At 42.6% G+C, this 13,098-nt stretch overlaps 6 protein-coding genes across 6 annotated transcripts; 2 read left to right on the top strand and 4 right to left on the bottom strand.

Annotated features, from left to right (window-relative positions):
- The first annotated feature begins 444 nt into the window (after nt 1–444).
- Nucleotides 445–1,394, top strand: K450DRAFT_224916 (uncharacterized protein). Its single transcript, XM_051586291.1, has 4 exons — nt 445–706; nt 780–886; nt 958–1,013; nt 1,079–1,394. Exons 1-4 carry the CDS (start codon nt 641–643, stop codon nt 1,198–1,200), a joined length of 351 nt encoding a protein of 116 aa, XP_051447817.1. The 5' UTR covers nt 445–640; the 3' UTR covers nt 1,201–1,394.
- Nucleotides 1,395–1,787: 393 nt separating this feature from the next.
- K450DRAFT_161687 (uncharacterized protein) lies at nt 1,788–1,964 on the bottom strand (the record flags this gene model as incomplete). The annotated part of the gene is made up of 1 exon (XM_051584020.1): nt 1,788–1,964. A coding segment is annotated over one exon (177 nt), but the record flags the coding sequence as incomplete, so codon positions are not given.
- A 493-nt stretch (nt 1,965–2,457) lies between these two features.
- K450DRAFT_154371 (uncharacterized protein) lies at nt 2,458–2,631 on the bottom strand (the record flags this gene model as incomplete). The annotated part of the gene is made up of 1 exon (XM_051583961.1): nt 2,458–2,631. A coding segment is annotated over one exon (174 nt), but the record flags the coding sequence as incomplete, so codon positions are not given.
- Nucleotides 2,632–5,294: 2,663 nt separating this feature from the next.
- K450DRAFT_224904 (uncharacterized protein) lies at nt 5,295–7,391 on the bottom strand. Its single transcript, XM_051586290.1, has 2 exons — nt 7,108–7,391; nt 5,295–7,034 (listed from the first exon to the last, which is right to left on the bottom strand). The coding sequence occupies exons 1-2, from the start codon at nt 7,139–7,141 to the stop codon at nt 5,320–5,322; spliced, it is 1,749 nt and encodes a 582-aa protein (XP_051447814.1). The 5' UTR covers nt 7,142–7,391; the 3' UTR covers nt 5,295–5,319.
- On the top strand, nt 7,306–8,556 carry K450DRAFT_224898 (uncharacterized protein). Its single transcript, XM_051586289.1, has 5 exons — nt 7,306–7,340; nt 7,568–7,701; nt 7,776–7,831; nt 7,959–7,976; nt 8,047–8,556. Exons 2-5 carry the CDS (start codon nt 7,697–7,699, stop codon nt 8,316–8,318), a joined length of 351 nt encoding a protein of 116 aa, XP_051447813.1. The 5' UTR covers nt 7,306–7,340; nt 7,568–7,696; the 3' UTR covers nt 8,319–8,556.
- A 1-nt stretch (nt 8,557) lies between these two features.
- K450DRAFT_224892 (uncharacterized protein) lies at nt 8,558–12,751 on the bottom strand. The gene is made up of 3 exons (XM_051586288.1): nt 11,877–12,751; nt 11,713–11,805; nt 8,558–11,642 (listed from the first exon to the last, which is right to left on the bottom strand). Exons 1-3 carry the CDS (start codon nt 12,730–12,732, stop codon nt 8,707–8,709), a joined length of 3,885 nt encoding a protein of 1,294 aa, XP_051447812.1. The 5' UTR covers nt 12,733–12,751; the 3' UTR covers nt 8,558–8,706.
- Between the last annotated feature and the right edge of the window lie 347 nt (nt 12,752–13,098).

Below are 13,098 nucleotides of genomic sequence, written 5' to 3'. Positions count from 1 at the left end.
AACTTCTATAGAACGCTCACCGCGAAGCGATGCACTCTTTCATACCTATCCTTTGGCGCCTTTTTAAGACTATATTACATTTCGTGAAAAAATATATCCTTCTATATAATCGTCTAAACAAACTCAGACCACGCAAGATAAAAATCGACTTTAATTGCAAGTGGATGTTAGGGGTACTTGGTGAATTGTTTTGTCTGTCGCGGGTGACGCATGTCCGCCAAAAGCCCGTAGCAGCTGGATAGATAGTGTTAACAAAAGTTAACCATTCTCTTAATGAGTATAAATAAATCTTAATGGAAAAATCTGGAGCGTACCATCAGTGCATGGCCTTGGCGATAACTTACCTAAATTTCAAGTGAAAACTTGTATTTCTGTTACCTGCTTCTTCTATGTTAGTACTAAAACCGCAATGTAGAATCCTCATCACAACCATGAAAATTATTTCTTCAATTAGTCTTTTATGTATTATAAAGTCTAGGCATATGCCCTCAAACGCGTTCTACTCGTCGTCTGTCGTACGTTAGCTATCAAAAGGGGGAGATCCGAGTGCGGGATTTGAAAATTGACGGTCCCAAAGTCTTTCACTGGCCCAAGTTCTCTGCTGTGCAATTGCCATACCACTGTCATTTTGAACCCTGCCATGGCTAACGTATTACCACACGACAAAAAACAACTTCGAGCTTGTTTACTTTGCTCTCTTGTAAAGGTATATAGAGGCTTTGTGAGTTTGATCGAACAATTTCCCATACTGATCATATCGAAACCACTTAACGTTTCAGAATGCCTCACAGTTCAGAGAATCTGGTTGTGAGAACTGTGAGGATATAATGCGGATGCAAGGAAGTGTTGAACGTGTGGCAGAGTGCACAAGTGCCAACTTTGATGGGTCAGTTTGAAGGATCGCCTTTTGATCTCGTAACGCACCTACTCATGCTAATTCTACGCCGTTCTTTACAGTGTTATTGCAATGATGCGACCAGACGAAAGTTGGGTTGGCAAGTGGCAGCGCATAGGTAATTGTAGAACTAGATTGTATATTTTGCATGGACTCGGCTTCTAACGCTAAGGTGGCAACTAGACAAATTTACACGAGGAATATACGCCGTACGAGTATCTGGTCGGATACCGGATGACGTAGAAGATGAACTTGATCGAAGGGGCATTACATACCGACCACGCGATGGTAGCGCCAGAGACTAAACAAATACAAAACACTGGAAATGAAATAATAAAAAGAGAAAGATGTACACCATTTGCCCCAATTTCAGTTGGCAACCCATCCAATTCGTACAGATCAAATTTCTTTAGCAGTGTATAGACATGGATTTAATGCGGTTAAAACGTGCGAAACAAAAAAGAAAAGCAAATGGATGAATGACGACGAAAAATTAAGAAGCAAAAAATGATAAATAAAAAAAAGACTGATCTTCATTGTGGAACTCATGTGGCACTTGTGAAATGGTGAGGGAGAGCAAGACAAACACTGGCATTTTTGGTTTGGAAAGGAAGCGCAAAGTAAAGGACAAAACAGTGGTCGCAAGCAACCAGCAGGAAACAACAAAAGAGAACTTTTTTCTCTGGTATATAACAAAAAGAAGATAAGATGCAATTTCTATGGTTTTTTCTTAGCAGCCAACAGAACTAGCATTGCCCGCATGCCAGCTCATATTCAACATATTCACGTTACTGGTATCGTGGGATTCACGGACTTGATGCTCCGGTGAAGTGGAGTTATTGAATCTAGGCTTGGTGTGATCCTCGGGCAATGTATTGGCACGCATCTCGCGCCTCTGATGTGTTTTGATGTGCTGGGAAAGGTTGTCTGATCGTGAAAATGACTTATTACACCCTTCGATTGAACAGGTGAATGGTCTTTCCATGGTATGAGTGCGCATATGGCGTTTGAGATGCTCTAGTCGCTTGAATTTTCTTTGGCAATGAGATACTTGGCATGCATGTACTTTTCCACAAGCTTTGCCAGATGTAGATGATCGCCGGCTTTGGTTATGAATGGAACCATGGTGTCTCTCAGAAGCAGCGGTCATGAAAGAATCTGTTGGCATGGGGTCTTCCATGGAAATGAATTGCCTATCCAGATTGGTAAAAGATGGAGGTTGAGTTTCATACAGATGTTGCGATTGATCGTGATGTTGTTGATAATCAATCAATTGTGATAGTGCGGATGGGGTACTTGGGCTTTGTGGTGATGATGGGCTATGGATATTTTGTTGCTTGTCAGATTTATGCTCTTGCATGCTGTATTGTTCATTTGTAGCATACTCCTGCTGAAAGGAATCACAATGATATAGAGTCAGTGTCATGTCACTTCCTTTCTTTTAAGCATTTTCATTTTCTATAGCATTAGGGTAACTTACGTACCTGAAATTTTTCATTATTGACAAATGACATGGCGTTGTTGGACAAGTCGGATGGGACATACTCTGACGGAATGGCACTCATTCTACGCTGCATCATAGCTCTTCTAGTATGTGTGCGATAGTGAGCTGCAAAGTTATCAGATCGACTGAAGCTTTTACCGCAACCTGGGTAATTGCACACATGTGGACGTTCGCCGGTATGGACCAGCATATGACGTTTCAAGTGCTCATAACGCTTGAAGCTCCAACCGCAATAAGGGTATTTGCAAACATGACGATTGCCTGTCGGCTTCCTCTTGGATTGCGAGTTTTGTGAGCCTTGAACATGATCAGCATGATGAATTTGGTCTTGCAGCTGATGCATTTGCTGAGCGTGATCTTGATAAAACTGCTCCGTAGGATGTGTTTCAAACTGCGAAAAATTAGTGCGGTGATCAACACGGGGAGGCGATGGCAAAGAACCATGCATGCCATGATTATGGCTCATGTCCGTGGTTGCTAGGAATCCAAAGTGATCAGCTCCATGAGAGTAATCATCCATTGACATATCAGAGCAAGTTGAATGTCGTCTATAAAAGTCTTCTTGAACACAGGCGTTGACAGCGGGAATGATGGAAGCGCTATTGGTGCTATTGAAGCCAAAAGGACCAACATCGACGGAATACTTTCTCTTAAAATGCAAATTCCCATTCAGAAAGGCGGCTGGTGAAGTGGATGGTGTTAAAGGAGGTGACACAACAGCGTTAATGTCGTCTTGTTGCAAATGTTGATGATGCATACGAGGTACAAAGGCAGATCCAGAAGGCATCATATGACCACCAAGGTGCATGGAGGACTCTACTTTGACATCCTTTGGAGAACCATTGTGCAGCATCTTGAAATTCTTATTGTTGGAAGCGGAATATGAGATACTTGGTAGTTTGCCATGCAAAGGCACTGGAGACAAATTGCCAGACGCAGACGACGAATCCATTTGATCAAGGGAAAAAACGACAAGCTAGATGAAGAGGGAAAAGCGGAAAGCAGAGCGGAGCGGAGCAGAGGAAAGAAGATATGATCAATTCCAATTCTACGAAGAAGGAGAAGAGAGAGTCCCAAAATAAAGTCACTTTTATTTGTGATTTATATGATGCGAACTAAACAGCTCACTTTTCTTATTCTTATTGGATGTTCTTGACTATAGTAGTGATCAGCGTCCTGCTGACGGGGTCGATAGTAGAGGGTTTTGATCGACGAATGCACTCAAACAGGAGTAGCGCTTGTAGAAAGACTTTAAGGAGATTGTTGCAAGTGCAAGTGCAGGCCTATACAATGCATCCATCTCAAAATGGACTTATGACTTTGAGAAGACCCACATTATTTGGAAAGACTTCAAACGGGGCACTTTTCTTTCTTTGTCATGTTGCAGGCATCATCGCAGATGGTATAACCTATCAAATTGCATCACTTATTAGATATTCTCCTTAAAACTTACTTGACAAAGAATCGCACTTTTACTAGCTCACGATTTAGTCTGTCTGCATCTTTCGCCATCATTTTAGCCTCACTCCTTTTGGATGCAGTGATGTATTACTCTTACCGAAAGCGATCTTTATAGATTATAGCGTGTAGCTGGCACAGGTCAACAAATGCCCAGTAGAGTTCTCTCCAGAATCGGAACCACGCATAACAAGGCAAGATCGACATGAGAGAATGGTCTCACCAAGCCAAGAAGAAAGCAGTCTTATACATGGCAAGGATCGATTCAACGTTCTAAGCGGCCACATATGGCGCTTTGGGCAAGCAACTTGAATGTTGTGTAGCCTTGCTCAGCCCACTTACTAGCTCATGGGTTTTTGCTGGTAAATTGACTTTTCCTTTTTACTCTTCTCATCTTATTTTCTAGAATTTGCTGACCTGTCAGATCAGAAAAAACCCGTTGCACATCTAATGCGCTTTATGTATCATCCCCCCCAACAGCTCACCCTTGTCATTTCCCTGGATTTAAACTTGGCTCGTGCGTAGCTCTCAAGTTAGAGATGAATACTGGTTATTGTTACCTACATTATTTCAGTATCAAGAAATCGTAAAACAGGATGTGTGGCGGCAGACACAGTCTTCATACAGTCTTTGTTTCTTGCTTTCTCTGTACACAATCAATAAGAAGTGCTATTAACTACTTCTATTTATGTAAAAATGACTCTGTCAAGTGGAGAGTCATCAATCCATGCCACTAATGTATGCAACAGTATTAATAGCGCGCCTATACATTCATTATTGAATGAAGATTGCAATGGGTTAATTTTTTGTTCATCTTGTCTACACGCCGTATTTGTTATCTATCTTATTTGCTTACGGTAACTATTTTGGTGACCTAACCAGTTACAATCCAAGGAGTGCTCCCTTTCGTTATACGGAAAACATTATTCTTTGTGTTTGCATGTCAATGGAACTCACTCTTGTTGAAGAAGGTGGTATGTATACCTTGACGGTACCATTATAAGTTGATAACCAGGTTTCTCCAAGTGACAAGTGCTCATTATGCAGTTGAAGACTTTGCGAATGATCATTGAATTAGTAGACTGTCATTCTTCTTTTTCTTATTTTTTGGTTTTTCAAAGAACAAAAACGAGTTAGAAATAAGGTATAACAACTTAAAGCAACGACAAACAAATCCTCGCCACCACTCGTAAAGCCGACATAGTGATGCAAATTGTTGACCAAGATTTGGTCACGGTCATCAGATAATCAAATAACAGATTTCTGTCATTTAATTTTATTCAGTCGCACGCATGCACTTCCATATTCGCAAAAGTAATATGAGCGATCTGTTTCCCACTCATACCAACGTGATAAATTTTTATTTTAGCCTCAATATTAACGACATTGAAGAAATAAGGTATATGGTTTAGCTACATAACCCCTTCATCATTGCGTAACAATAGCGATGTGGTGGAGTTGCTTATTCATGTACACACTTCCATTCATCGATGAGTCCGCGGTAATCCTCCGGACCATAGGGGTCGAACATCTCAGCGATCATACCATTTTTCCTATGCACCTTCAGTCCCAAATCCCGCAGAAGCATGTCAACATACGGTATGGCATCAAACACAAAGTCAGGATTTCGTCTACCAAATCCACCAGGATATCTCCATTTGCCAAATTCCGTGTGCAAAGCGGTCTCCCATTCCAGATCGGATACATAGTCATCCGCGGCCGCGGTATCCTTTCCAGCTGGGTTCTTAATGGTTGGAACAATTGATAGCTTATCGTTAAAGTAAGCAGTTGCCCAAAGAGCTTGAGTTTGTGCGAGAATAGCTGTGTCAATAGTCATTGCAATACCAAGGAAAGCGATCGATCTCTCTTTGATCAACGAAGGTGGCACCATAAACCGAGCCAATCTGAAAGGATGAGGTGCTGCAGCCTCAGCATTGTCGCTGAGCGGTTTATACTTCGGATTTGTCGTAGGTTGGTCTCGAAGGCGTGGGAATCGCTTCAGAATCTCTTCATCTGCTCGCTTGACAAGGTCTTGGTCCAGTGGGTCAGTGCTCCAGGGTAGACCGAGTTGAACGTCAATGCCCTCGGGCAAGAATTTTAACGGAGGTGTACTTTTCCATCCAGTTGAGCATATCAAGAAGTCAGATGGCAAAATTTCCTCGGTGGACAAATGCACAGCATTTGCGGAGAGATGGGTGATATCTGCGATGTGAACCTTGATGGTACCATTTCGAACATAATCAAAGAAGTCGGTGGGATAGTTGAGAATACTAAGTGATGAAGCAATCCAGAAAGCATCCACCCAAGGCTTGAGCTTCTTAGTTTCAGGATCCTTATCGTATCCATTCAACTGTATAACATCGTCTGCTAAGATGGCCCAGAAGGCATCCACAACCTTTCGACCGGCCCAAGTCTCGTGATAGAATTTGCGAATACCTTCGTACCCATCCGCGTCTCCCCAAATGCAGGGACTGAACCAAGTGAGAAAACGTGTAGTAACCAGTTTTTCCAGCCACTTTTTCAGAGGGGTAACAAAGGGTGGCGCCATCCATGTCGGTCCATGTCCTGATTCTCGGATGACCCAATCCACTTGCAGACCTGATGTAGCACAGGCATAAGCTGCATCCCAAGCAGACTTGGTTCCTCCAAAAATGGTTGCACGTTTACCGTCCTGAAGTACCTCTTTTTCGTACTTGAGAAAATCTCGGCAGTGGAACAAAGGTGCTTGGAAAGACTCTTGACCTTGGAACTCGGGTAAGAACGCCTGTGAAGTCATACCGGTAGCTACAATGAGCTTGCGAGTCAGAAGTGATCTGGAACCACCTTCCGATTTGGCAATGGTAAGCAACCATGATCCATCTGTCTGGTGCTCTGAGCTCGTTACTTTAGAGTTCAGGCGAATTTTATCTCCAAACCCAAAATGTTCTACATATTTCTCGAAATAAGCTTGGACAACTTCGCCAGGAATATGTTCTCCGGGTTTTACGCCAAACGTAGCTGGATCCATTGGAAAATCGCTGTATTCGTAAGTTCCCAACAAGTTATTGGATTTGAGGCCGTGATAAAGTCGATGTTTTGCCCAAACACCTCCTATAGATGACTCCGCCTCGAGAACAACGACATCTGCCAAGGGGTTAACCTCCAGGTACGTTTTTGCGGCTACCAGCCCGTGCCAGCCTGGAAGCATTTTGTACAAGCATGTTAGATAGCGCAGCAAAGGTTTTCGATGGCAGGGATTACGAAAACTCACCGGTACCAATAACTACCAGATCTACCGTCTCCATTTGAATCTTGATTCTTCGGCGAGATGTATTAAACCGGAGTACAGGACACAAAACACTAGCGCCTATTGCTGCGCATTGGAGTACGGCGCGCCGACGTCACATAACAAGCTATCGTATCACAGAAGGAGACAACATTCGTTGACTTTATGGTTGCAAATGAAAAGCTTGTTTCTGAGACAGTGAATCATGAGAGTTTCAGGTACCGTTGCCGGTTAGTCGAAATGAGCAGTTATCTTAGGTAATGTTTGTTTATTTCAACCTGTAGCAGAAATCGCTGTGATATGGAAAAGAAAATAGGAATTGGTATCACAAGTGTACCATGGCTGTTAAATAGATGGAATGAAGCAATAACTAACAGATCGAGAGAACCCCCTTTGAACAGAGTCAAAAGCAAGCATTTATCATTATCTCTTTTCGTTATGATAGGAACGAAGGATCAACCAGTGGAGCATACTTTTAAAGTAATCCATACGTTGTGCTGTTCGACAACTTTCTTGCCAGATATTTTAGGTATGGCCTTACTTTTGGAGGTTCAAAAAATTCCACTGAAAATTGATGACGTAGGTATCAACTTCTGGGTGGTAAATAGTCAGCTCTTGTTTAATGTGTTGTCTGTCTCTCTCTCAAATTCCAGAAGAATGTCTGCCAAGTTGACCGGTGCTGCTCAAGGAATCTTCTCCAAGCTTGCTGGTATGCTCTATCTATGTTTTTTTCATTCTAATATTGCGAGTATTCTATCATACTAAACGATTTTACGTCCTACTCATTACTCCTGAAATCTTACTCTATGGGTTCTAATTGTATTGGACGTCTACAGCTTTCCAGAAGCCCATTGGTAATGTTTCCTTCTTGAATTATCTGAATTCAAAATGTGATAGATAATTAAGTTAACCTGTGCATTACAGTTTACAACACCAAAGTTGGTGCTGAAGTTGCCAAGCTTGTTTACAAGAAGGAAGGCATGTCTTTCCCTTCTGGTCAACAATTCGCAGAAGCCCGTTCATATGTCGAGAAGAACCTCAACAAGAGCGCTTTGAAGGGTTTGACTCTTCGTGACTTCGCCAAGGCTGGTGTTGTCGCTGCCGAAATTTACACCTTCTTCCTTGTTGGCGAGATTATCGGTCGCAGAAACTTGATCGGCTACAACGTCCCAACAGAACACCACGAACATCACTAAATTCAGTCATGTAGATCATTTCAAAACACCCAATACACATTTTTTTTAGAAAAATTTTCGTCACCGTAACAAGGTTTTGTGCCATTTTGAAAGTGCTGATTAGACGTGGCGGATGGTGTATCATGAATGGGATCTTTGATGCCAATTTGACGTTTGCTTAATTGATTGTACAAAGGAATTGAATCTTCTGAATTTGCAAATGCCCATTACATAAGAAACCGTGCATTCGATCCACAGCAACAATAGTATGGTAAAAATGTTGAGTCATTTGATACAGGTCTTAATGGGGGAAACAGTTCTACATTGGTATCTATTGTACACGATTGTTCATTGCGCGCTAGTTATCCATTGGTATATATTACAGTGATGAACAGCCAGCAAATGAATCTTATGGCTGCGATTCTACAACTTGTGATGTGACATTGTCAGGCTCTTCGTACTCCCACTTTGACGCTATTTCGTCCCATTGAGCCGAAACCTCCGGGTCCTTTTCAGCTTGCTGAAAAGCAGCTGTCACGTTGGGGAGCATAGTGTTTTTCAAAACCTTGAGAGCTATGCTGGGCAAAATGGCCACGGTCGTCACAAGTATGACAAGTAACCAGAAAGTTGGTTCCCCCGCGATGCGAATAAAGTCACCATGCACGTCGTATTGTCGACTGTTTCCAACCGGATACGCATAGCCATAGATAATTTGGTAAATGAAAAATCCAATTAGCTCTATCCAGGCAAACAGGTGAGATATCCATGTTTGATTGTGGTTCTCGACATAGGAGATGACCAAGGTTACGACGATGACGATGATCGTGTAGATTATGCAGCCTAATGTATAGATCTGCGGAGCGCCTTCCAAGAGAAACCCGCCATCAGTCTTGTAATGCATTCCAGATATCAGGGCTATAGGAACGACGACAACAACAATGGCTTGATAAACTGAAGTGGTAACCCAAGTGATGAAGATACGCAAGTCAAATGCTTGATTTAACTGTCCTTGAATGTACAAATGCGGGTTGGCAAGAAGTGTCTTCGCACTCAAATCTTGTTCGAATATGCCCACTGAAATTACGGGCAAGCTAGAGAACAAAGTGTTGTACATGCTTAATGTCCAAGACTCGTAAAGTGACGTTCCTGAGAAGCCAGTCCAAAATTGATATACGCCTTGGGTCAAGTAAAAGGTGACCACCTTTGCAAAAGTACCGAGTACAAAACGTGAGACACGAACATAAGACCAATGGCCGTGCACCAAAAGTAGCTTGCACAAAAATCGGAATTGAGCAAAGCAATAGTCTGATGCTCTAGATGCTTGCATACCCTCCTTTCCAGTGATACCGATGCCAACATGGGCTTCTTGAATCATAGCGATGTCATTGGCACCATCTCCAATGGCAAGAGTTACAGCACGAGGAGCAGATCGTCGAATGGATTTGACGACAAGAGCCTTTTGACTCGGTGATACACGGCAGCAAATGACCGTACTTGAGAGACATCCAAGGTGACAAAATAGTTCTAATAGATCATCTTCTTGTGAAAGAACCTCCAAGGTAGCACCGTCCACTACAAAAGCTGCATGGGAAGCCACATTATTTTGAAGGTCGAGAATGGCTTGCTCCATGTAGCTACGCAGATCCTTTTGGTCACCCAATACAATGAGGTTTGAATTGCTGTGAATTAACCGACAAGAGTATCCAATGTTGATAGCAGTTTCCCTTTTGTCACCTGTCAACATCCAAATCTTCATGCCGGCCGCTCGTAGACATTCAATAGCTTCAGGAACTCCTTCTTGGAGTTTGTCTTCGATTGCTGAAGCGCCAATCAAGCGTAATTTGCATTCAATGAGTTCGGCGGTTTTAGAAATCTTTTTCTGTCTTTCGGAGACTGCGAGACAGGCTTCTTGATAAAGTTCGTTCCATTCATTGTACTGAGCAGGTGATAAAATACGGTAAGCGTAAAGGAGTGTGCGTAACCCGTCTGTAGCGAAGTCTTCTAAATGTTCCATTGTACGAGTAAATTCCCAGCGGGTATCTCTCAAACCATCAAGGCCCTCATTTTGGTGAGGAGATATTGGTGATTGAGGTACAGACTCGATTGCCCATGCATCTTCAGATCGCGCAGGAGTTTCAGCTGGAATATCCATTCTCTCCAATATCACAGAGTCTGCACCTTTGCAAATCAATACAATTTCGTCAGTTGGTAGCTTGATAACGACAGACATTCTCTTGCGGTCGCTAGTGAATTCAATAATGTTGAGGATTTCGACTATCATGGGATCATCTTCACCATTTATCTTGAGAGTAATGGATCGAAGGGTGCGTTCAACAACTGTGAATCCTAGTTCACGAGCAGCAGAAACAAGAGCAGCTTCATCAGGAGATGCAGCCTGATATGTAATAGAGTTTTCATCGTTCATTTCAGGTACAGCAGTGTGGCATACAGCCAATGCAATCATGAAGAATCGGTCTCGCAATGTGTGGGTGTTGAGTGATTGTCGTGGCTTCAAGCCGTGAACTCTTCGAGCTAGTGACAAGGTAGAGAGTTCTCCATCATGCCTAATGATACGAGATAGGCGATTGTTCTCCAGATCTGTTTTGCTTTGTTCACGTTCATGGCCGTTTCTCTTGCGGGTAGGTTGCGGTTGAGGCTGTTCAAGAGAGGACTGAATCTCGGCAGGATCGTGTGTATAAGAGAATCCACCAACACTGCACTTTCGAAATTCCATAACGTTGTCTGTGAGTGTTCCTGTTTTGTCAGAAAATACAAAGGAAATTTGCCCGAGATCTTCGTTAATAGTGCAAGTTTGCGCTTGTGCCGGAGTATCTGTTTCCACATGATACATGTCTCTGTCCCAGCTGATGTATAATGCTTGTAATAGTTTGACAATTTCCATAGTAACATAGAGCGAAATCGGGATCAAAGTGTTGAAAAGAATGATGAATTGAAACACAGTGCCGGTTTCGTCTTGGTGACTTTGATGTAAGTACCACGCTCCAGCAAGATTTCGCTTATTCCATGTAATAGAAAGTGCGCTGAACATAGCCGAAAGTGCAACCAAGAAGACGAACATGGCAATTACAGCCCTGTTGACAGCACGTTGAATTCGTGGAGATTTTGTGTGACTCATGGTGCTGTTAAGTCTTATCTTGGTCTCCTCTCCAGTAAATGCCACGAGACCGTATACATAAGCAGTATTCCTCAGTAGTGTACCTCGCAGCAAGACATTGTTGATAGTCAAAGGGTAGCTGGTTTTGATTTGCGTCTGACGCATTGGAAGCTGGAGATAACCGTCAAATTGATAAAGGTTTGGATCTGGCATCTCGGTGACAACAGTTCCTAGTGACCTCGGTTTAGAACATTCAACAAATGTAACTAGCAATATAGAAAAGGAAACGTTAAAACATACCTTCAAAAGCGGCTAGATCTTCAGGTGTACACAGCAAAGAATTGGTATATGTATTTGCTTGCCGCGATTTGTGATTCGTCTCTCCGTCCAAAGCTGTTGAAATATTAGCAACATTCGAGGGGTATTCGCTAATGCCGATTTATAGAAAAGATCATAAAACTCACCAGCCGTTTCAAGGTAACACATGCCTTGTTCTTCAGGTGAATGCAGTAAAATTAAATCTGCTGGTATCCATTGATTTTTTTCGACCATAACGTAATCGCCTACTTGCAGCTCGCTCCATTTAACAGACTGCCAAACACATACATGGCTACTTTTCGAATTGTCGTTCATTGCATAATCGAGATTTTCTGATCGGATCGGGCGATTCCATATCCGGTTTAACCACGGTTTCGCCCGTTTCGACGATTCTATTGTTTCTGCTTCAGCATGAGAATGGTATACTCGAAGAACTTTTGCAGTCTTTGCGTTTTCTTGTTTGTCTGCAACACTTCTTCTCCAATCATCGTAACCTTCATGAGCCATTGCTATGGACGTGAAAATGGCGAGAGGAAGCAATGTCGTATAACGGCCAGTGGGAGACCATGAGGGGACGAGCTGAATGGCAGCTACGAATAAGAAATAAAAGTTTGCAAGCTTCGAGAACTGAGCAACCAATTGACGTGGAAGAAAGTCCCAGAAAGTATATCGAGCTGTTCGAATAGTGTTGGTAATAAAAGGCTTGCCAGTTTGAGCATTTTTCAGTGGAGAGTTGCGATATCTGACGATAGGGAAAGTGCGAGTTGTATAAGTAGCTTGCTCCTTTCGTCGAGTGAAACTTTTAATAGCTGCCACCCATATTATCATCCAGCGTTTCCATAGTAATTCCAAACTGGTGTCTTTCTTCTTTTTGGGGGGCTCATAGTATGTGCGACTGGACGCTTGCTCAGTCAGTGGTGTAGTGCTAGCGACTGAGCCAAACGAAAAGTTGGTATCAGTTGAAGCTGACGACCAAGCTCTCGCACGACGTACGAGGTCCATGGAATTAATGCTTTCTGAAACAAGAGTGAAAAAAGGGTTTTGAAATACTACAAAACTAAAATTGCTGAAAGTTTTTGTTCAAGCATCTCCGCAAAACGGGAAACCAATCTTTAGTCAGGTCCCGGTTCCAGTTCTTGCACTTTGGGCAAACGTGTTACTTGGCGTTTAAGCTTATGCAAAAAAATGACTGTTGTGAAGCATGACCTTTGTATTAAAGCCCACCAGTCTCACTATCCTAGCAGCAACAACGGTAAAGCTTTGTTGTCAATGATTACGTTTTTTTGTCAAGACGTGCCATAGCTGATAATTGATGTCCGTGCCACACAATGAAATGCTTCTTTAAACAGAGGTAAATTTATGAGCCAT

Source organism: Umbelopsis ramanniana (assembly GCF_025399195.1).
Source record: "Umbelopsis ramanniana AG unplaced genomic scaffold K450scaffold_7, whole genome shotgun sequence".
NCBI lineage: Eukaryota > Fungi > Mucoromycota > Umbelopsidomycetes > Umbelopsidales > Umbelopsidaceae > Umbelopsis > Umbelopsis ramanniana.
Note: the sequence above shows the minus strand (reverse complement) of the source record. Positions and strands in the feature narration are given on the sequence as shown.

What these genes read in the sequence shown, in the direction of transcription:
- K450DRAFT_224904 (XM_051586290.1), bottom strand. Translation starts at nt 7,141, where the DNA reads ATGGAGACGGTAGATCTGGTAGTTATTGGTACCG. An exon ending in TCTGGTAGTTATTGGTACCG is followed by an intron (nt 7,035 to 7,107) that starts GTGAGTTTTCGT and finishes AAATGCTTCCAG; the next exon opens with GCTGGCACGGGCTGGTAGCC.
- K450DRAFT_224892 (XM_051586288.1), bottom strand. Translation starts at nt 12,732, where the DNA reads ATGGACCTCGTACGTCGTGCGAGAGCTTGGTCGTCAGCTTCAACTGAT. An exon ending in GTGTTACCTTGAAACGGCTG is followed by an intron (nt 11,806 to 11,876) that starts GTGAGTTTTATG and finishes ATATTTCAACAG; the next exon opens with CTTTGGACGGAGAGACGAAT. An exon ending in AGATCTAGCCGCTTTTGAAG is followed by an intron (nt 11,643 to 11,712) that starts GTATGTTTTAAC and finishes CGAGGTCACTAG; the next exon opens with GAACTGTTGTCACCGAGATG.
- K450DRAFT_224916 (XM_051586291.1), top strand. Translation starts at nt 641, where the DNA reads ATGGCTAACGTATTACCACACGACAAAAAACAACTTCGAGCTTGTTTA. An exon ending in TACTTTGCTCTCTTGTAAAG is followed by an intron (nt 707 to 779) that starts GTATATAGAGGC and finishes TTAACGTTTCAG; the next exon opens with AATGCCTCACAGTTCAGAGA. An exon ending in TGGCAAGTGGCAGCGCATAG is followed by an intron (nt 1,014 to 1,078) that starts GTAATTGTAGAA and finishes GGTGGCAACTAG; the next exon opens with ACAAATTTACACGAGGAATA.